Genomic DNA, 23,811 nt, shown 5'->3' with positions numbered 1-23,811 from the left:
AACTTTTCTTGTTATATATTATGACATGTAGAATGGCCCAAAAGTCACTCTGAGAGCTTATTTTCCACAATGAGTATCTTTTAGAAGTATTAATAGTATTGGAGTATATTTGTGTATGTGTGTAACACTATATTTAATGTATTATAATATTGGAGTATATGTCCCTAAATTATATTGACCATACTTTCCATAATTATGTACACTAAATATATATGTATGCTCATATATATTGTACATTTATACTGCTTTATACTTGACCACATTATCATTCATCTCATACTTTTCACTCCTCTCTTAAGATCTTCCTTTTAGTTTGGACCACCCTTTCTCCTGATGGAAGGGCTAAAACTTCCTTTGCATCCGGAGACCTCCAGGAACAGGACGGCTGGCCCAAATTACTTCTATAAACAACTTCTATTCTAAACCCTGTCTGCCTGGCATTCTTATTTGTTCACTCTACTGACCTGATGCTTTTGTATTTGACTGATGAGACAGAAGATTCCTGGCCTGCCATGGCTTTCTATGGGATGATGGAACGTGTGGGGCCCATTTTTTCCCCTTCTGACGTATAGCTTATACATTTCTCCAATAAAGATGATTTCAAAATTCAAATTATGTGATATATTCATCCATAACACTGATGCACAATACTGTAGATTGATTCTATTTGTTTGCCCTGATATCTCAGATGTGGGGTTTTTAAAGGCATAGAAGCTTTTAATTTTTTTTTATCACATCAATATGGTTTTTATTTTTCTCCTTGCTTTTGCCCAAAGATTTTGCTAAGTTCTATTATTTGCCCTTTAATGGGGATACTGCGTCTTTAGAAGTTATTTATAGGGTATCAATCTTATTGATATAAAGTTGGTTTATATTTCTTTACCTTGAAAAAGTTGGACTAAGAATTTTTCCCCCATTGTAGTTTTCTAGCCAGTGGTAAACCTACTCTAAATAATAGCTTGCTTTCAGTTTCAGTAGATGATAATTTTGGCAAAGTAGCAATTATCTTTGTGTTATTAACTTATTAATAATTGAGTCATCAAAGGGTTTCCTTAGAATATTGGGCAAGCAATTAAGTTTACTTTTATAAAAGTCTACAGAATAAAATTCTTATATAATTATATAAAATTACATAATATATATATAATTATATTGAAATAATTTTAACTGTTGAATAAATGTATTATTTTTCCTTTGAACTATTTAACAGGGTTATATAACAAACTCATCACGAGTTGTGTCTAATAAGTCGTCAGAGTTACTGTTTGACTTGACCCAGGATACAGGGTTATCACATTACCAAGGGAGACCAACACTTTCTATAGCAGGTTGGTTTTAGTATTTTTTTTTCATAAAGATTATGAAAAGAAACTTGATGAATATGCATGTGAGATTGGCTTTCTGTTTTGAAGCCCCTCCCTTGTGGGAAGTGTATCATGTATTGTAAGGTGGAATGTCACTAGCAGTTCTTGAATACCTTTCTTGGGTAATTTTCTGTAAAATCCTATTTAATGACAGAATATTTTATTTCTTCCTATTAAGTAACCAACTTTAAGCTCATTCTCACTTGGAGCTAACCATAGTTGAGAAATATTAAAATAATTTCTGTGAGTTAGAAAACTTCTCAGGTAGCCTAAATACTCTGTTAAAAAAAAAAAAGGATTAGTTTCTATGGACACTAAGTTTGAAAAATACATGGTTATAGTTATTTCTTAATTAGTTTAATGTCTTTCTATTCTAATATATTGTTTCAGCATAATAGTGGAATATGATTATAAGGTGGTATTATAAACTGCCCACAATAAATAGTGATTTGCACATAGTAAGTACTCATTGAATGTACATTGAAGGATTAATGAACTTTCCCTGTTGAACAACATTTAAGGTTCTTTGATTGTATACTATAACAAAGTTTTTCATTAATCTAAAATAAATTAGTGTACTATAAAAGAATTTTATCTAATTGAAAAATCAAGGCAATTACTCTTTGTATATTAGCAATTTGTATCTATTCAAATATTTGACTAAATAGACATATACATGATTTTTTGGAATTTTTAGATTTACTAACAGATTAGTGTGAAGAATGTACCAAACTGTCTCCCAGTTTTTGTAATAGTAATACTAACTTTTATTATAAACTTAGACTGTTTTTCCATTTTGATAATACTTGATTTGTTATTCACCTCTCTGGGTGTCAGTTAATTATTTAGTAACAATCTGGTTTGTGAAATAGTTAAGAATCAAAAGAAACAGGGAGAAAATATAGTTGTCTTAAGTCTAGTTTCATAAAGCATATAGTCTTTATTCATAGAAAAAGTCTGAATTCATGAAACTTCTTGGGAATAAGGAGAAATAATGATTCCTGTTATTCCTGTAAGTGTTGGGACTTTAGCCTGAGCAGTAAGTAGGATGATTTGATTCTCTATTCTTAAGATTTTTGTAGTCTCTATTAAGTTACATAACCACTTTGATTTTCTCATATTGTTAAAAGGGAGATTTTAATTTTTTTTGTATAATGCATTCATTCTTCACATCTGGAACCATTCATTTGGACATGTAATTTTAATTCCTGCTCTACTTTGCTCAGGGATTTTTTAATGCCCAAATCCAAGTGAAATGTGAGAATACAGTATAAGCTTTAAAAGACTTGACAACACAGTTATTATTAATGATATGTGCTACATGTTCAGTAACATGATTAACAGACTACCATCTAGGGAGATTATGGGGGTTTGGAGAAGACTGGATTTGAGCTAAATCTTGAATGAGAATAGGATTTTGCCAGCGGAGAGAGAAGTGTTGAGGGTAGGGTGTAGCACAAGCCAAACACAACAGAGATAAATAAGTTAAAGCATCAAAATTTAAAACAAATACAGAGTGATTTTGTTTAATCTTCAGATTTCTTATTTTAAAAATCTTAAAGCAATCTATTTTTGCTGTCCAGCCTGCTATATAATCAGATGCTTAATTCAGAATTCCAGCATTCCTTGGTTTTTCAAGTAACTTAAACATCTCACAAGAATGTGAATGGGATTACCCAGAATCTTTCCCGTGTACCTACAGTATATCTATCAGTAATTGAGTATTTTGAAGATGGAAAAAAGTCGTTTTTATGTTATCTCAAAAGGATTAAACAGAGAAACCAAGTAGTATAAGACTGTTTATTTTGCTGGAATGGTTGCTCTTATTAAAAGGTTGACAGGTGAATCTATTATAATATTTTTCCCCTCTAAAATAAGTTAAATATAAAATATTTTGTTAGTAATGAAAACAGCTGTAATTTTTTTTTTTTTTTTTGAGACGGAGTTTCGCTCTTGTTACCCAGGCTGGAGTGCAATGGCGCGATCTCGGCTCACCGCAACCTCCGCCTCCTGGGTTCAGACAATTCTCCTGCCTCAGCCTCCTGAGTAGCTGGGATTACAGGCACGCGCCACCATGCCCAGCTAATTTTTTGTATTAGTAGAGACGGGGTTTCACCATGTTGACCAGGATGGTCTTGATCTCTTGACCTCATGATCCACCTGCTTCGGCCTCCCAAAGTGCTGGGATTACAGGCTTGAGCCACCGCACCTGGCCAACAGCTGTAATTTATGATTGAGTTCTTTCTGTGTTACAGATGTTTTCTTGGGTGCTGTAAGTACATTATCTTGTTTGGCCTTAAAGCAGCTCTGTAAAATAGGGTATTATAAATTATTTTATAAAAGAGGAAACTGAGGCATAGAGAAATTAATAAAGCTAAGTATACATACCAGAGAGTGACAAGGTGTGGATTTGAACTTGTCTGACTTAAAAGCCTAGAATATTTCTAATATATTTACCTTACCATTTCTACTTTTAATGTACAGTTGGGAGAGTTAAAATATGATGTACAGTTTTAGAATCTCTTTTACAAAGTACAGTTGTATGTTATTTTCAGAAAAAGACTTTTGAGCCTTGTTATAGCCTGGATATCCTCATTTCTCTTGTGAATGCATTAAATAAAACTAAAATCCTTTAGCCTTAACATTATGGTTTTCAAATGGGAAAGTATTTTTCGGAATGAAATCCTTATATAAACAAATTTTTAATGCAAAATTTTAATAAAACAAAAGAGTTTCTCTGTTAGACATGTTCAATATATTCTCTAAAGTGGACTCATTAATCTCTGGGGAACATAGTGTGAAAATCATTATACTTACTATTTCCATTATGTGTCCTTTCATATAAATGAATGAAGTATTTTTTTTTTTTTTTTTTTTTTTTTTTTTTTGAGACGGAGTTTCGCTCTTGTTACCCAGGCTGGAGTGCAATGGCGCGATCTCGGCTCACCGCAACCTCCGCCTCCTGGGTTCAGGCAATTCTCCTGCCTCAGCCTCCTGAGTAGCTGGGATTACAGGCACGCGCCACCGTGCCCAGCTAATTTTTTGTATTTTTAGTAGAGACGGGGTTTCACCATGTTGACCAGGATGGTCTCGATCTCTTGACCTCGTGATCCACCCGCCTCGGCCTCCCAAAGTGCTGGGATTACAGGCGTGAGCCACCGCGCCCGGCATGAATGAAGTATTATCATTCAAGATTAGTTATTTCCACCATAGCGATAAATGGATAATACCACCCAAAGCCGTGAGAGTAGACCAGTCTTCAGTTTGTTAGGTAGGAAAAGAACTAAATTTCCATTAGACATTTTAAGTTGTTAAATAAAAAAAGCATCTTAAAAGTATCTCTAAATTTTTGAAACAGATACTTGTGTTTTTACAAACTCTAATGTAGTAAATGCACATTTGTCAGAACTTATTCATAGTATACTTTTTTTTTTGGTTGGAATATTTTGATCTGGCTCCCTTTAAAATAGCTATTTACATGTTGCTTTATTTGAAGCCATATTTAGAATTTTCTTTCATCGAGGGATTATTTTCTAAATTATTTAAATATATGTAGTCCTTGATAAACATATGTGCAATTTCTTTATACCCTTGAGTTTGGATCACATCAAGTTTTATCATTATTGTCATGATATGATAATTTAATTATATTACCTTTAATTTAGCTCCAAAGTATTTTTACTCAGATGTAAATAATATCCTAATTTTAAAAAATATTTTCTCACTATTTAAATCACGTAGGTATGAATGAAAGTTCATTTTTATCAAAGCGTCCTTCTACTTCTGAAGTTAATAATGTTAATCCAAAGAAACCGAAGCCTAGCGAAAGTGTTTCTGGAGCAAATTCCTCAGTTGCATTACCTTCAGTTAAATCTCCTTCAGTGACATCTTCCCAGGCTATGTCAGCAAAAGGTAAATATGAAATCTGGTATGTAAAAAGAAATTATAGTATTTATACATACATTTTAGAAATGGTTATAATTTTTAAATGTATTATTAGTTTCAAGGTTAAAAAGTGATGAATTTGAATCATAAATGTTCTGAATTTATTTTAGGTGCAAATACCACATCAAATCAATCTAAAAATGGAACGCCTTTTCCAAGAGCTTGTCCAAAGTGCAATATTCATTTCAATCTTTTGGATCCTTTGAAAAATCACATGAAGGTAAAACTCTTTCATTATTTAATTTGTAAAAAGTTTGCACATTTCTAAAAATATTCATGATAACAGAAATTAATGGTTTGTCCAGAAATAATCTCATTGGCATTTCCATTTAAGTAAAAATTTACATTCATAATGATTATATAGATTCTAAAATTCCTTATAAATCATCAAATTTTAAAACTTAAGGTTGTATGTAATATAATGAATGTTTATTTTATTTTAATTCTAAATAAAAATGTATTAATCAGATTAATTTATTAGGTCATACTCTTTAAACTTATAAAACAGGCATTTTATGATGTATTTACTTTCGCATATAACTTAAAAATTGTTACCTTATTTTTGTGTAATGTTAACATATGCATGTCACATTACACAATGAAAATCTGAGTTTTACGTTTTAATTTTTAACGCTCAAGTATAAACTCGAAATGTTGGAGCGTTTCATATGAAATAATTGTTTTAATTCAGTCTAGAATATAGTTCATATAATTGTATAAATTAATTTGAGCTTTTTATTGGTGCAGGAAGCCCTTGAATTTAGGTTTTAAGAAATGTTCAAAGTACTAATGAAGTATGAGGTTTAGGTAATGCTTAAAGTATTTTAGTAGATATTGTAGTATCCTGCTGTGTTGTACTCTCCTTACGTGCCCAGTATAAATGACAGGAAGGGAGAAAAAAATCAGAAAAAAAGATGTAGATTATATAAGGAAAGACGGAAGGAGCTTGGTACAGTGGCAAAGAAGTAACTTAGAAAAAGTTTTTGCTATTTCAGAGGTTTACACATTTTTATTGAAATTCAACATTTTACAAAAAAGTAGAAAAAAATAAGGGAGCTTAAGAAATTCTAAATACAGTCTTCTTATTCATGTACACAACTGTGTTTGGTCTATCCTTACTGTCAGAGTATAGCCCTGGACTGCACTTTGTGCTTTGGTCTTACAGGATAATTATCCTGTAGAGGTACTTTCAGTTTTCCTGTTCTATGTAATGTTTTGATGAGATTTCTGATTTTTTTATGTTTTGCTTTACAGATGAAAAAAAGACTATTTTTAAGTTATCTATTTAATTTTTTTAGTAGGGAATAATACAGTCACATGATTCAAAACTAAAAAGCCTACAAAGAAATGAAAGTGAAGAATCTTACCTTGTTGTCTTTTTTACCTGGTTCCTAGTATGACTCGAAGAAAGTAATTTTTTATTAGTTTATCTGCTTGTACAAGTAAACATGAATGTTCTTATTTTCTATTTCGTACAGAAATTGTAGCATGTTATATATACTTTTGCACCTGGAGAGAATGGCAGTTTTCTCCAAAATGTGGCTTTTGTGTGTTACTTCATGGTTTGTAATTCTAGTAGAAACCACCAAAACTTTGTAGAATTTTCGTATTAATTTCATAAAACACTATGACATTTTAAATAAGGAAAGTATCTCTGTCATTGTAAGAAATTGTATTTCTTACAACTGAACTAGGTTGAAGATAAAATTGAACAATATTTGTGTTTATAGCATAAGGAAATCTTGAAAGAATAGTCTCCAAATCTAGGAAGGGAAAGTTTAAATCTGTGGGGACTTTTTCTAGTTTATATATGTTTATGCATCAGTTAAAGTTTTAATATTATAATAACTTTTATTTTGAAAATATGATTCTTAGATTATTTGTAAATGATTTTTTGCTGTTATTATAGATAGATGGAAGAAGACTAGCATACAAATAATGTTTTCTTTCAATGGAAAAATATTTAAATTATCAAATATTCTATAACAATAAGAAAAATATATTTATCTAAGACCATGTATCAGATACAATACTAAGGTTTAAATACATTATTTCATTAATCCTTAGAAAATTCTTTGAGATATTTTTCTTGTTGTATAACCAATTAACTGGCATAACTAGCTTTTAAAACTCAGTTTCTTTAATGGTAAACATCAAGCTTTCATAAATACCTTTTTTTTTGTGAAGTGTAGCGGGTATTTTAATATTATATGGAAACTTGAAAATAGGTATATTATTTCTGTTTTGGGGTATGGAATTTGCTATTTATCAACCAAATATACCTTATTAATTATATTTATATTTCTGTGTCTTCGCTTCCATTTAGTCCACTTGATCTGTCCTGGATTGAGAAACACCACATTTCAAGCCACATCTTTCATTATCAGTGTTTTCTTTCATATTTTGCAATTTTGTTTCAAAGCTGTTGCTGTTGTTTATGATATAGAAGAATCTAATTTTTAGAACTGTATTGTGAGGCCAAGCGTCGTGGCTCACGCCTGTAATCCCAACACTTTGGGAGGCTGAGGCCAGGGAATCATTTGAGTCCAGGAATTTGAGACCAGCCTGGCCAACATGGTGAAACCCCATCTCTACTAAAAATATAAAATACTAGCCTGACGTGGTGACACATGCCTGTAGTCCCAGCTACTTGGGAGACTGAGGCAGGGAGAATCACTTGAACCTGGGAGGCGGAGGTTGCAGTGATCTGAGATGGCATCACTGCATTCCTGCCTGGGCAACAGAGTGAAACTCCATCTCAAAAATAAAATGAAATAACTGTATTGTGAATGTATACTTTAGCATTTTAATTAAATATCCCTTTCTTGGTCTTAACGTTTAGTGCCTTTCAGCCCAAATTCTACTGTGATGTTAGGCTCACAACCCCTGTTATGGTTTCCATTTGCCTGGTGTATTCTTTGTTTATTCTTCTATTTTTAACTCTTCTGAATTACTTTGTTTTAGGTGTGCCTTTTGCTTTGAGCAAAGTTGACTTTTCTTTTGTGATCCTATGTGAAATCTCTTCTTTTAGTAATGGGTTTAGATTTACCAGTATGATAGGTTTATTTGGTTTTAGCTCTGTTAAAATTTTTCATTAATCCTTTCTCTTTTAAAAGCCTTTCACAGTGTGATTGCTTTATGTGTGTGTAGCTGTAGTTTTGTTCTCCTGGTTATCTCTCTGATTTTAATGTTAACTCCACTTGTCTTCTATTCCATTATCCATTCTCTACTGTTCTTTTCTATGAGGAAAGATTAAAGTAGCATAAAACTTCCTGTTTTTAACCTACCCATGTTTGTCTTTTGCTAACTGATTTTAGTCAATATTGCCTGAGCGTTTGTTTACCTTTGCTATTAAAATGCCTGTACCTGTATTACTTTATTTGGTGGCTCTGGTACTCCTTGATGAACTGCTACTATATGTGAGGCAGTCTGTGAACTCTTGACCTCACACTCTTTGTTCTTTTATCCTCTCCCAACTTTTATTTATTGGTTGTACTATTTTTCCATTTTCAGGGCATATGACATTACATTTTTTTAAACCTTATGTCATATTTTTTTGGATCTTTTTCTACAGTAAATGTATCTAGTGTTCATCATCAGTGTTTTTGTAATGGTTTATTTGGTTTTCTGTTTGGCTGAAGTTCATTCTGCAGTAATTTCATTTAGGAAGAGTCTGAAAACTTTTTTCTGTGAGGTCGTTCATGTTCAAAGCAATTTGACTATAGTCCATTCTGGAAAGACAGTTTGGCCTTACATAAAGTAAATCGAATCCCACTATCAGGATTTTGTTGGCGTAGCTCCCTTTTTCTAGTATTCAGTGTTGCTGTTGAGGAATCTGGGACAAGCTGAATTACTTTGCCTTTTATAAGTGGTTTCATCTTTTTGTTTGACTGTCTATAGCTTTTTGGTTGTCTACATTCTTTATGTTTTGAAGACTGATAATTTTTTAATGATATAACTTGGTATTGGGAATTTTGAGTGAATCCTCTCTGGCATACACCTTGTTCTTTCAATGTGCATATTTGGGTTTAGCACACTTGATTTGAATTGTATTTAATATTTATTCCATACAGTGTCATCTTCAATATGAATTTGTTTTATCTTCTTTGCCTGGCATACATAATTTTTTTCCCTAATCCTTAATTTTTTAAAATTGACTTTTCTCCTACTGAAGTCTGTTTTCTTTATTTCATTTGCAATGTCTGCTCACCACTGTATTCCTTCGTAATTTCTCTTCATGTCTCTGATTTTATTTTTTTTCCTATACTTTCACCCTTGATTTTGCCACTCCTTTTTTTTCCTTCTAAATGTCTTATTGTCTTGGCATCTCTTCTTGCTTTGTGGTCTTCCAAATAGAGACAACTGCTTCATTATGTTTTTAAAATTTGTGGCTACTTTTTTCATCTACATCTGCTCCATGACAACATATTTCTGATGTTTTTGTTGGAATTTTACATTTTTTGGTTATTTGCCTTCTTTTATTATACAGTATTTTTGTTTAGATGTGAATTCCTATTGTGTTTAACAAGTTGGATTTTCTTGGGCCAGCTGTTTTATACAAGCTTCTTTTAGGAGGAAGCATAGGTTGCCAGGATAGTCTCACAGCTTGCTAGCTGGTTTAAACAGCTTTTTGCTGGGCAGGAAGCTTCCTGCAATTGTGACTTGTGTGTCTGATTCTTTATGTAGCACACTGCCTTTCTGCTTTTCTGTACTGAATCGGGTCTGGGGTACTTCTGCTACCATCCTCGTTGCCCCAGTTTCTGCACCTGTTTTTGCAAACAAAGGATCTACCTTTGTGATTCACAGCATGTGTTTCAGCTTTAACGTGTATATTTTTACTGTCCCTTTAATAACCGTTACCACTGAGTCCTCTTTACTTCTCTGGTTTACTTCTAGCTAAATGCCATCTGCCTGATGTTGGCTGCTTTGGGTAGTGCTTTCATATATTATGGAGTCTGTGGATTTTGTCTGACTCTTAGTTTCAATGATAAACCAATTTGTGGAATTTGGTTGTGTGACTTTTGGATGAATCCTAGAAGGAAAAGGGGAAAATGTTGACTGATGTAGATGTTCACATGAGAAGTCCTATTTTACTATAAAAATAGGATCTCCCCTCCTTTGCTCTGAAAAACCTACCTAAGTTTTTAGGGCAGTAACAAAGCAACAGAACATGGTCTGTATACTAGGAGGAGTAAAGGTAAGAATGATAGACAGATGATGTCTGATATTTGTCACACTATAGTATATGGTATTAAAGTACATATTTAATACTTGCCGAATGTAAAAATAAGGGATAAATGAGGAGTTGTAGTGAAGGTCTATTAATGGCACGGAAAGGTACTAGGGCTGAATAAAAGATGACCAGTTGATATTGTATCATAGCTCAGCCATGCCCCTGCGTAGCTTACTTTATCCTCCTATAAAACCTTAAGGCTAAGCTTGGTTCTCATTTCTTAAGTTGCCTATTTGTTTTTTTGATAAACAAGGATACTTTGCTTTTCTCAATGATTAAATCCTCCACGTAAATTCACTGCACCTTGTTGTCTGTTCTTGGTTGTCAGTGGTTTATTATTCAGCTCTTTTATAGAGATATGAAACACTGTTTAAAAGGTACTCTGTGAGCAAAGTTTGTTTATTTAAAAAATCTGAGCCTATCCTACTTTTCTGTTAAAAAATACAAGAGCAGCAGTAATTTATCATTTATTGTGGGTTTCATAATTTATAGGTATTTTAGAGTAATCGTTAATGTTTATAGACTGTACAGTATAATTTGACAGTTTTACATTTGGGACATAAGATTATCCACATTTCTAATTAGGGAGACTATTCTATATTATATAATTTTTGTATATTATAATTATTCCCCAACCAGGCTTTATGAAATTTTGTATATCACTTGATAATTAAATACATACATCAAAGCATATAAATATTTTCTTTCTGTACATCTTGACATGGACGTGAGATAAATGATTTTTGGTTAAGGAACAAATTATTATTAAATATTTACATCTAAAAAGGCAAATTGCAAGCATAAAGCTGTTAGAACTACAGCCATGTCTTGGTTGTAGGGTTTCTCATTTCTTTTTGAATTTTTAAATTGAGATAATAGGTGTTTATTATTTGAATTTTTAGAATATGTATATGCACCACAAATTTTTGGTGACTATTTTTCCAGATATATTACAAGCATAGTTTTAATGGTCTGGCCTTAGCTGTAAACACACAATCGCTTTTTGGTATGTGTTTTTTTAAAGAATAAGTAAGGCTTGTATTTTTTTTTTTTTCTCTTTCAGTACTGTTGTCCAGACATGATAAATAACTTTTTGGGACTGGCTAAAACAGAATTTTCAAGTACAGTAAATAAAAACACAACTATTGATTCAGAGAAAGGAAAATTGATCATGTTAGTTAATGACTTTTATTATGGAAAACATGAAGGAGATGTCCAGGAAGAACAGAAGACTCACACAACCTTTAAATGCTTCAGTTGCTTGAAAATTCTAAAAAATAACATTAGGTATGTAAATACTTATTTTTATTTTTATTGAAAATTGAAATGCTGCAAATAAAAACGTTATACCTTTATCTTGTGTTTTCTATGCTATTCTAGGTAAGCAATTTTAATACTTTCTACTAAGAATAAAGACAGGTTCTCTTTTTGAAAAGCTTTTGTCCTTTCTTGTGTTGTGGAGTTTGACTCTTGGATCCAGTATTTCTTTCACATAGCTTAAGAAAGGACAAAGTTCATTTTAACTTAAGACAAAATAAACTTCTTTTTTCTGTTTTAGTAGTGATCTTTGAATTTTTATTAGACATTTTTTATTTTCTAGTTGCCTTTGAAATTTTATATTTCTTCACATTTTAAGAAGAACCACTTTATGTTTGTCCAGTTTGAGCTCCTCCACACTAATCTTTGTAATGCTCAAATCTTTCAATTTATATTTATAATTTTTAGAACATTCATCTTGCAGGAAAAGTTACCTGTTTTAGAGATGTATCAGTTCTAGGAAACATGTCTGGTTTGATTTTAAAATTTAACACCTTTAAAAATTAGAGATTTAATTCCCTCAGTAGAATTTTGAAGATTTTTATATGAATGCTTTAAATATTAGAAATTTACACTTCATAATCATTGAGTTGTAATCTTTGAAACTATCATTCTATATAAATTAGTAACAAGAGAAAAATAAGATATTAAATGATATTATTTGCTGATTATGTAGCCTGGTATTTATATTCGATAAGGTTTTGTCTATCACTTTACTATAAAAATTTTCAAATATTAAGCAGTTTTGAAAATTTCACATTGGACCCTTGTACACTTACCACTTTGATTTTACTGTTAACATTTTACTATACTTGCTTTATTATGTATCTCTTCATCCTTCTTAGAACTATTTGATTTTTTGGGTGCATTTCAAAGTAATCTGTAGTGTGTTTGTGCATGTGTGTACAAGCATATTCATATACTTACGCCTTGTGTTTATTCTTGGTAACTATCATCTGTAATTAGCATTTCAAAACACCTATAGTTACTTCTGAGTTCAGCATTTATTTATTTTCCTGTGAGTTTGTGGGTTCAAAAAGAAGCATACATAAAATCTTGAAATACGTGGTGATATATACCTATAACAATTATTAATTGTTTCTTTATGATAGTGCTTTATAATTTTCAAAGTTCTTTCACATTTATCTTGTTTTATATGAGTTTTCTTATTTCCTTACCTCCTTTTATCAAGCTTCAAGAGCCATCAATAGCTAATGGTTGCAGTAGTTTAACAGAAGGGAAATGGTATTTTGAGATAAAACACAGAAACAGTGTTGCAGTAGAACTCTACCACCATGATAACATGACATCAGAAAATCATGTTAGCAAATATGGTAAAATGCAGAGCAATGTGATTCATTGACTTAATTTCTTGTATTGAAATATGGGATTATAAGTTATTTCTCAATAGTTTTTTTTGGCTTTTCCTTTAAGATTAGCGCATTTAATATCAAACACGAAAATGAGGCTGGGCCTGGTGGTTCACGCCTGTAATCCCAGCACTTTGGGAGACTGAGGCAGATAATTGCTTTAGCAAAGGAGTTCGAGACCAGCCTGGGGAACACAGTGAAACCTCATCTCCAGAAAAAATACAAAAGTTAGCTGGGCGTGGTAACATGCACCTGTGGTCCCAGCTACTTGGGGGGCTGAGGTGGGAGGTTAAGGCTGCAGTGAGCTGTGATCATGCCTCTGCACTCCAGCCTGGGCAACAGAGTGAAGATGTCTCAAAATAAAATGAAAAATTCATTTTTTGTTATTGTTTGTGAAGACTAGCTACATATGTCTAGATTTTCAGAATATTTACAGATTTTAAGAGAACTGTATCTGATAATATCCAGGAATTGAACATTTTTAAAACTACTGATCATTTAGTAAATGTTACTTTAATGGTAAACACCTAATGAACAAAGAAGTTAAATGTATTATATAATATTTTACTTTACCAGTAAAAACTAGGAAGGCAACTTGATATTTATAGAGAATAAGAAATTGATAGCTCAGCATTTTTGTTCTCTGCCTTATCAACACACTGTGGTATAAGGTTTTTTTCCTACATTGAGTGTCACTAAAAATAGTTAGATTTATCTTGTTCTGTGAACATCCTTGCAAGAGGTTTTGCTGTTTCCCTAATTTCTGTTGTGTTGAGAAGTATGAGCTCCTAATGGAACTCATTTAATAATTGGGAAAAAGTGAATTGGTTAAGAGATCATTTTATGTTAATAGACTTTAAGTGGTGAAAGTTGTGAGCTGAAAGTTTAATGGCTTATGACCATTACTCTATATGTAAATATTTAACCAAGACCAGGATTTTCTGTAGGCATTTGTAGAGCTGGTGTTAAAACCAAAGGAGGAAAGGATATTTCAAGGTGTATCATAGCCCACTCTAAAGAGAAGCAGTGCTGTAAATTTGTGAAAAGAGACATATATTATAATCTTCATGATGATTGCTATCCAGATCGATGGCATTATCACTTAGTTTCAAGATGATTTCTTTTAGGGACTCAAAGTGAATAATTGTTAACAGTTGACCTAGTCTAAAAAATTACAGTTTTTATTGAATAACTTTACTCTCAAATTCAGCAAATAACTTCAGTAAGCTCTTTTAAATAAGTGTTACCATTTATATTGCACCCTCTGCCACTGAAGGTTGTAGTTCCTGCTCAGAAGAAGCCTTTTAGGGAAGCTGAAGTAGCAGAATGTAAAACTGAAAAATGTATGTTGCCTACAAAGGGCACTGTCTGCAAGTTAAGATGAACAGTCTGTGCTAACAGTAAACCAGTATCATTAAATAAAACAAAAGGTTCTTGTAATTGTAGGCATTAAAACTGCTATTACATGCATTTAGAAACCAAGATACAAGTAAAAAATACCACTAATTTGTCATTTAAGCAGCTGGAATCTATTGTATATTTTCAAAGCCTTAAAAGATTTCCTCCTGACACTATAGCTGCCTTTGGTGACAGGGTTTCCTTTCTTTTAGTATTTTATTTTAAAATGTAAATAGGATTTCAAATATGGATCAGAAGCCTACTATTTTATCTAAATTTTTAAAAAATAATCTGAATTAATGATTGAGTTATATCAGATTGGTGATCTTTCAGATTAATTACATTAATGAATTATTTTAAAGCAAAGATAAAAAGATCTTTATTTAGCCACTTAAAGAAAATGATTATTTAAAAGTGCATACTTTCCTACACAACTTTAAGACTTTTGATAATTAAGAGTAATACATTTATATTTTTAAGATTTAGGTTCAGATTCTTGTTTGTGAGATTTCCTTTTTGTTTTTAAATCTCAAGTTTTGCACTTGTTGACAACCATTTATAGGTTTATGAACCACATGAAACACCACTTGGAACTTGAGAAGCAGAGCAGTGAGAGCTGGGAAAACCATACCACCTGCCAGCACTGCTACCGTCAGTTTCCCACACCATTTCAGTTGCAGTGTCACATCGAAAGTACACATACCCCCCATGAATTTTCTAGTAAGTTACCAATACATTTAAATATTCCATATTGTTGATTTTGATAATATAAACCAAGAAAACCTTAAGAAGTCTGTTAGAAAAATGAAAATAAGAAATAGACTTTGGAATTTGAGGGCAAAATTGAGAAGGCCAAGTTTTAAACAAACTTTTAAATAAAATTAGTTACTAATAATAAAGTACCTCTTGCAAATAATTCATTATGGTAACTGCATTGACATAACCTGTGCATTATATATTGGGGACTAAATTAGGAGCCTAGTATCATTTATTTTAAATATGAATTCAGTGCTCTTCATTTAAACTTTAATAGGAAACAGAGCTACAGTTGTAGTTTAAAATCACAGGCCAGGCTCGATGGCTCATGTCTGTAATTCCAGCACTTTGACAGGCCAATGTCCGGAGATCGCTTGAGGCCAGGAGTTCAAGACCAGCCTGGCCAACATGGCAAAACCGTCTCTACTAAAAATACAAAAATTAGCTGGTCATGGTGATGCATGCCTGTCATCCCCCCTATGTGGGAAGCTAAGGCAGGAGAATCACTTGAACCCAGGAAACGGAGGTTGCAATGAGCCAAGATCATGCAGTTGTACTCCAGCCTGGGTAACAGAGCAAGACACTATCTCAAAAACAAAAAAAACAAAAACAAAATAAAAAAAAAACAGATTTTGGAGCAAGATAGCTTGGTTTTAAATCCCAGATCTACCTCTTAATACAGGTACAAGATTTTAGCCATGTTACTTTATATTTGAATAATGGTGATAATAGAAGTACCTTCCTTATAGGATTGTTAATAGGAGTTAAGTGAGTTAATGTAGGTGAGGTAATATGAGTGCTTAGAACTGTTCTTTGGACTTAGTTAATTAGTTAACAAGCTGCTTAACTGTTGACGACTGCCACTACTGCTGTTATGGTTGATATAGATGCATATAATGAATTTTTATATTAATATCTTAAATATTATAATACTGTTTCTCTCCCACATTTAGCTATTTGTAAAATCTGTGAATTGTCATTTGAAACAGAACATGTTCTTTTACAACATATGAAGGACAATCATAAACCTGGTGAAATGCCATATGTCTGCCAGGTACACATGCATTTTATTGTTTTCTTAAGTGTTTAGTTTGTTTGTTGTTTTGGTTATAAAATTTAAGCCTATTAGAGCGGTCAGCAAACTTATGCAGAACTTGGCATAACTTATGCCTTATACGAGGGTGGGCAGCAAGCTGGGTTTGGTCTACAGGCTTTTGTTTGTTTTGCTCATCCCTGTACTGTACAAAGATGAATCCTGTTGTGGCAAAACAAACATATGAACTTACTGTACTATATAGGGAAGAATGTAGGCATACAAGGGAAATACAAAGTGCTGTTAGTTACAAAGAACCCTACCAAATGCTTTGGCAAAGCATTTGGCAAAAGCATTTTTGCATAATTTGAAGGAAGAGGAAAGCAAGGAAAAGATAAATTGCCACTGCCATAAACCTGGAGGCCATTGATAATCCAAAGGAGAATGCTGTTTCATGTAGCAGAAAAACGTGTTATAGGGCAAGAGTTGCCAAAGCTTGAAAATTCAAGTCAAGACAGAAGGTGATAGATAAAAAGATCTGATAAAGGGAAGGGGATCTAGTTGTGTTTTGATGTATCCCTTAACTTTGAAAGCTACATTTAATGTCTCAAAGATGATCTTCCGGTGTTGCCTTAGTGAGATTCTTGGCTGCAAACGCATCAAAGCTAGATTAGTAGTACCTAATGTTCTCCTGACAAATTGTAAATTATTGTTACTTTGTAACTGCATATCAGTTACAAATTTTCAAGTTAAACTAAGCCTTCTTTCTATTTTTAGGTTTGCAATTATAGATCATCATCATTTTCTGATGTAGAAACTCATTTTAGAACATCCCATGAAAACACTAAGAACTTGCTATGTCCATTTTGCCTCAAAGTTATTAAAATTGCAACGCCATATATGCATCATTATATGAAACATCAGGTGAGATTTATCAGTTCTTATTTGTTTATTTTGTCTTAGTGAAAACACTGATTATGACTTGGAGCATCTTTAGATTTGTTTTGCAAGGGAAGCAAAGTGGTTCCAAATGACACTATTAATTTAAGCTTTATGTTTGCTTGTGAAATTTCCACTTCTTTTCCTTACTTCCTTTCTGGTGATGGTGTGGGTCATAAATAATGTAAATTCTGAAAGATAGCTAGAAATAGGAAGCCTATGACTGAGAAGGAAAAAAAGTGAGTGCAATATCCAAAAGATTTAATATTTTGGGGTCTAAAGGTAGATATGAGAATGATTTTGAAGAGAGTTCTCAGGACAAGGGGAAAAAATGAGTTTGAACTGAAAAAGAAAAGATAGAGGATTTATAATCTTATTTTCCTTTTGCTCTTCAAACTTTCTAACCCCTTATCATTATGAGAAGACATATTGTCATAATTGACCTGGAATTGTCTTTTGTAGTTGTGTGACCATGGGAATAGTAGTGACGCTTATTGATCAATGTATTAATTCTGCCAGAGAAATATATCTAGATCATCACTTGTTCCCTGGATGGCTTCCACCAGTTTTGCTATATAATTTTGGAACTCAGTGCTTGTTCTTAGTGCTTGTACCCTTCCCTTGAATTTTGATATTATGCTTATTGGCTCTTTTCCTGAAGCAATTAAACCATCTTTTGTTTGGACTAAAAATTTTGATGCAACACTAATCCTATACTTGAGTGCTTGAAAGAACAACAGTGCCTTTGCCAAAATTAGAATCCAATGGATTTACTGAATCTGAGCATGCATTCAAGTTTTGCCAACTCACTACAAACAGTGCATTCTCTTATTATTGATTAAATTGACATGCCAATTTATTCAGCATTGGTGCTCACTTTGCTGTCATTTTCAGTTGTTAGTTAATCATGAAATTGACTTGAAGTTTTTAATTGGAAAAGATCATAAAAGTAGAATTTCTAGATCAATTTGGGATCACCTGTGTTGTGACTGGGCTGCCACCACCCATCCTTGAGAGTTTCTGGCAAGATCTTCTATTCTAGAGTTTCCCCAACAATCTTCCCTCAGTTGTTAATAGATATTTTCCCCCAAATCGTCACTGCTAAATAAATTTGTTAAGTGCCTGGATTTATAAAATCAAACAGTTTTGTTTGTTTTTTAAAACAGAACTTCTCAGAACTTTTAATATGCCAATGGATATTGTAAATCTCCGAGAAAGGATATAGTATGTATCATTCACCAAACTTATTTGAATATTGATCACTTTATTTGCACAGTGCCTATTAACGTTTCTTGATGAACAGAGTTGGGGAAACAGTGTTCCTGATATTCTGTATTTCATCTTTGGAGTTTAATTTTGAAAAGGAGACTGAAGTATAAGGCAGTAGCTCTAGTTCATGATGGGGTTTTTTAACAATAATCTTTCCCAGGTGCTTTGCTGGACCATAGAGTGAGATAGAGATGTGGGAAGAATGATAACTGTGACAGAGATTTGCCGACCCACTATGTGGGCTGTGTGATGTATAAGCAAGTCATCATGCCCTGCATTTTATGTTTTAACTTGCCATGACTGCCAGTTTTCTTTTTTGTTTGGAGCGCCTGGGAGGTAGATAGCCAGCATTAAAGAGGAGGCAGTGTTTTAATAAGAAGGATCATTGGGCATCCTTGAAGGTATTTACAATTTGTGTAATTATTTACAAGACTGGAAAACCATAGCTGAGTGGGATTATAAACTTGTAGTTGAGATGTCATTATTACCGAAGTATTGGACAATCAGAATAGTTGACTCCATGCCTCATTCCATTATTTTTGAAGAACTCAGTTGTAACTTTTTTTTAAAGATTATATTATGTCTTTAGTGATTTTAGAGTTAATAACCCAGTTTGTGTGACTTTCAAGAAATATTGATAGCAATTCCAGATGTGTTAAATATGCTCATTAGAGCTTTAATAAAACAAGCAGTTAACATACACTAATTACTTACCTTATGGCAGCAGCTGGCACTTTACATGCATTTTCTTGTTTAATCCTCTCAACCACTATATGTATATTATTATTTCTGTTTTATAGATGAGGAGACAGAGCTTTAGAGAAAGTAATTTGCCTAGTGTCACATTGTCTAATAAAAGGCTGAGTTAAAAGTTTGACTTCAGCGTCCAAGTTTTTACTGTTCTACCACAGAGTTGGATTTCACATTGGCATTAGGTCTAAAGGTAGAAATTACATATAGTAAGAATTAAATATAAATCTCTCAAGTCTCCCAAACAATATAGTATACTTATAAAAAAATTAATACTGATATTTATTTCTTTATACTTGGAATAGATCACTGTTTCTTTTGTTGAACATAGGGTTAGAAAAAACAGTGTTCTATCTTCATCACCCTTGGTGCATTGAAATGCATGCGTATGTAAGTGAGATGTGTAAGACTTGAGTCCAACTAAGGGACTAGTAGATTAATATATCTACCTCAGGACTCTGGACAAATGTTCATTCAATGAAAAGGTAGATATTTTGAACTAAATTGCACATGCTACTCATATTTATTTTCTCTGTTAGTCTCTTTTCTGCCTCACTATTCTGTTAAGAAATACTTACTGAATGCCTTATTATGTGGCAGGGGCTGCTTTAGATATCATATAGCAGTGAACAAAGCCAAGTTCGTGCCCTCTGGAATTTACGTTATACTAGAGGAAGATAATACATTTGTGTGTGTGGTGTGTGTGTGTGTGTGTGTGTGTGTGTTAGAATGTATATACTGGCAATAAGTTCTGTGGGAGGAAAATGTGGAAGATGAGGAGTGTTAAAGATTGGGGAGGTGGTAGGAGTGGAGGAGTGGTCAAAAAAGGGTGTTGTGCACCGCATGTTCTCACTCATAGGTGGGTGTTGAACAATGAGAACACATGGACACAGGGAGGGGAGCACTACACACTGGGGTCTTTTGGGGGGAAATAGGGGAGGGACAGCGGGGGGTGGGGAGGTGGGGAGGGATAGCATGGGGAGAAATGCCACATATAGGTGAAGGGGAGGAAGGCAGCAAATCACACTGCCACGTATGCACCTATGCAACAATCTTGCATGTTCTTCACATGTATCTCAAAACCTAAAATGCAATAAAGAAAAAGGGTGTTGTATAAAGGATGCTCAAACATGGCCTCTCTGAAGGATATAAAGGAGTAAGCCTTGTGAATTACCTGGGAGAGGTAACATTATATAGTCAGTGAATTGAGTGTATACCTGGGATGGTCACAAAGTAGCAAGGAGGCCAGTGTGGCTGAAACCAAGTAAATTAATAAAAGGAAGAATAGCAGGAGATGAGGTTTTAGCAATAGAATGTGGGCCAATTCATGTGGAGATTTGTAAGCCACAGCCAAGACTTTGGAAAGGCACTAGACATTTTTAAGTATGTGAAAGATGTGCCATGTTTTTATTACTGGCAGCTAAGAAGAGAAAAGCCCATAGGAAAGAAAGGACATTAGGGGGAGAACATAGAAAGTTTTTAAGTGGTAAGTGGCTTGGGCCGGTATGGTAGCAATGGTTGGAGGTAATGAGAAGTGGAAAGATTATGAATGGTTTTGAAGGTAGAGCTGACAGATTTTATTAATGTGTTTGACATGGGATGTAAGAGAGAGAGAGATTAAATGTTTTGTCTTGAGCAGTTGCAAAAATGGAGTTTCATGTACTGAGACGGTGAAGACTGAAGAAGGAACAGATTTTTTAGGAGGGGAACAGGGATATAGGAAGGAAATCTTGAGTACGTTTTGTTTGGGTAGATTTGAGAAGCATATTAGACATCAGGCAGTAATGTTAAGTAGGCGGTTGGTTAGATGGTATTTAAAACCATGAAACTGGATGATGTAATCAACTGAGTGGTTACATATAGAGAAAAGATTTCTGGGAACTCAACTCTGGTGAACTTTTTTCCTGCTCTTTTGTTTTCGTATCTGTTTCTTGGTCAAATTTTCTCTCCTTTTTCTCCTCTTCCTTGCACACATATAAGTGAATTTGTTTGAATTGCCCGTACCTGTGATGTAATCCAGTGTATCACTTCTGAAATACTTCTAAGAGCCTAGGAGATCGAGGCTGTAGTAAGTCAAGACTACACCGCTGCATTCTAGCCTGGGTGACAGAGTGAGACCTTGTGTTAAAAAAAAAAAAGTCTTAAGATGCAGCTATTAATAGAATTGTAACACATATTTATATGTTGCTTTGAATTTTATAAAGAATTTTTATTTATGAAGTGCTTGCTTGTATGCCAGGAACTGTGCTAGGTACTTCCCTAAATATTATTTAGTTTGATTTTTGTAAATAAGTGGTTGTTTAAAAACACCCACAAAACTTCAGGCCAATATCCTTGATGAACATTGATGCAAAAATCCTCATTTAAATACTGGCAAACTGAATCCAGCAGCACATCAAAAAGCTTATCCACCATGATTGAGTAGGCTTTATCCCTAGGATGCAAAGGTTGGTTCAACATATACAAATCAATGAATGTCATTCATCACAAACAGAACTAAAGACAAAAACCTCATGATTATCTCAATAGATGCAGAAAAGGCTTTCAATAAAATTCAGTATCTCTTCATTTAAAAACTCAATAAACTAGGTATTGAAGGAACATACCTAAAAATAATAAGAGCCATGTATGATAAGCCCACAGCCAATGTCATACTGAATGGGCAAAAATTGGAAGCATTCCCTTTAAAAACCAGCACAAGACAAAGATGCCCTCTCTCACCCCTCCTATTCAACATAGTATTGGAAGTTCTGGCCAGGGCAATCAGGTAAGAGAAAGAAATAAAGTGAATTCAAATAGGAAGAGAGGAAATCAAACTATCTGTCTTTGCAGATGACATGATTCTATATCTAGAAAACCCCATCATCTCAGCCCAAAAGCTTTTTAAGCTGATGAGCAACTTCAGCAAAGTCTCAAGATACAAAATCGGTGTGCAAAAATCACTAGCTTTTCTATATACCAACAACAGGCAAGCCAAGAGCCAAATCATGAGTGAACTCCTATTCACAATTGCGTGAAAAAGAATGAAATAACTAGGAATACAGCTAACAAGGGAAGAGAATGCTCTCTATGAGGAGAACTGTTATACAAACCACTGCTCAAAGAAATCAGAGATGACGCAAACAAATGGAAAAACTTTCCATCCTCATGGCTAGGAAGAATCAATATTGTGAAAATGGCCATACTGCCCAAAGTAAAAAATTAATAAATTCAATGCTAATCCCATTAAACTACCATGGACATTCTTCACAGAACTAGGAAAAACGATTTAAAAATTCGTATGGAAACAAAAATAGCCCAAATAGCCATGGCAATACTAAGAAAAACAAAGTTGGAGGCATCACACTACCTGATTTCAAACTATACTGCAGGGCTATGGTAATGAAAACAGCTTGGTACTGGTACAAGAACAGACACAGGGAACAGTGGAATAGAATAGAGCACCCAGAAATAAAACCACACATCTACAACCATCTGATCTTCGACAAACCTGACAAAAGCAAGCAATGGGGAAAGGATTCCCTCTTCAATAAGTGATGTTTGGAGAACTGGCTACCCATAGGCAGAAAACTGAAACTGGACCCCTTCCTTATATCATAACCAAAATTAACCCAAGATAGATTAAAGACTTAACTGTTAATCCCAAAACTGTAAAAACCCTAAAAGAAAACCTAGGCAATACCATTCAGGACATAGGCATGGGCAAAGATTTCTTGACAAAGACACCAAAAGCAATTGCAACAAAAGCAAAAATTGGCAAATGGGATCTAATTAATCTAAGGAGCTTCTGCACAGCAAAATAAACTATCAACAAAGTAAACAGACAACCTACAGAATGGGAGAAAATTTTTGCAAACTATGTATCTGGCAAAGGTCTAATATCTAGCATCTGTAAAGAACTTAAACAGATTTACAAGAAGAAAACCAATCCCATTAGAAAGTGGGCAAAGGATTTGAACAGACAATTCTTAAAAGAAGACATACATGTGGCCAACAGTGATATGAAAAAAAGTTCAACATCACTGATCATTAGAGGAATGCAAATCAAAACCACAGTGAGATACCATCTCACACCTGTCAGAATGACTATTATTAAAAGTTCAAAAAGTAATAGATGCTGGCAAGGTTGTAGAGAAAAAGGAGTGATTTTATACTGTTGGTGGGAGTGTAAATTAACCATTGTGGAAGACAGTGTGGCAATTCCTTGAAGACCTAGAGACAGAAATGCCATTCTACCCAGCAATTTTATTGCTGGGTATATACCCAAAGGAATATAAATCATTCTGTTAAAACACATGCTCACATATATTCTTTGCAGCACTATGCACAATAGCAAAGACATGCAATCAATCTAGATGCCCATCAGTGGTGGACTGCATAAAAAAAATATGGTACATATATACCATGGAATACCATGCAGCCATAAAAAAGAATGAG

General features: G+C 33.5%; 1 protein-coding gene across 10 annotated transcripts in view; it reads left to right on the top strand.

The window, feature by feature from the left end:
• ZNF280D (zinc finger protein 280D) overlaps nt 1–23,811 on the top strand; it is a 109,506-nt gene that overhangs the window by 37,624 nt on the left and 48,071 nt on the right. For 9 of the 10 annotated variants that reach the window (XM_064361323.1, XM_021666217.2, XM_021666216.2 and 6 more), the window contains 7 exons: nt 1,211–1,328; nt 5,106–5,276; nt 5,420–5,529; nt 11,606–11,829; nt 15,190–15,347; nt 16,337–16,437; nt 17,194–17,340. In XM_064361323.1, coding sequence (XP_064217393.1) covers nt 1,211–1,328; nt 5,106–5,276; nt 5,420–5,529; nt 11,606–11,829; nt 15,190–15,347; nt 16,337–16,437; nt 17,194–17,340 — 1,029 coding nt within the window. The remainder of the gene's footprint in view (nt 1–1,210; nt 1,329–5,105; nt 5,277–5,419; nt 5,530–11,605; nt 11,830–15,189; nt 15,348–16,336; nt 16,438–17,193; nt 17,341–23,811) is intronic. The other variant, XM_012443051.2, reaches the window with a different exon arrangement.

The sequence above is a fragment of the Aotus nancymaae genome, unplaced genomic scaffold (genome assembly GCF_030222135.1).
Source record: "Aotus nancymaae isolate 86718 unplaced genomic scaffold, 86718_ANA_hifiasm-v0.15.2.pri h1tg000041l, whole genome shotgun sequence".
In the NCBI taxonomy this organism is placed as follows: Eukaryota; Metazoa; Chordata; class Mammalia; order Primates; family Aotidae; genus Aotus; species Aotus nancymaae.
The sequence above is the reverse complement of the archived record's forward strand: the minus strand, read 5'-3'. Positions and strand labels throughout refer to the sequence as shown.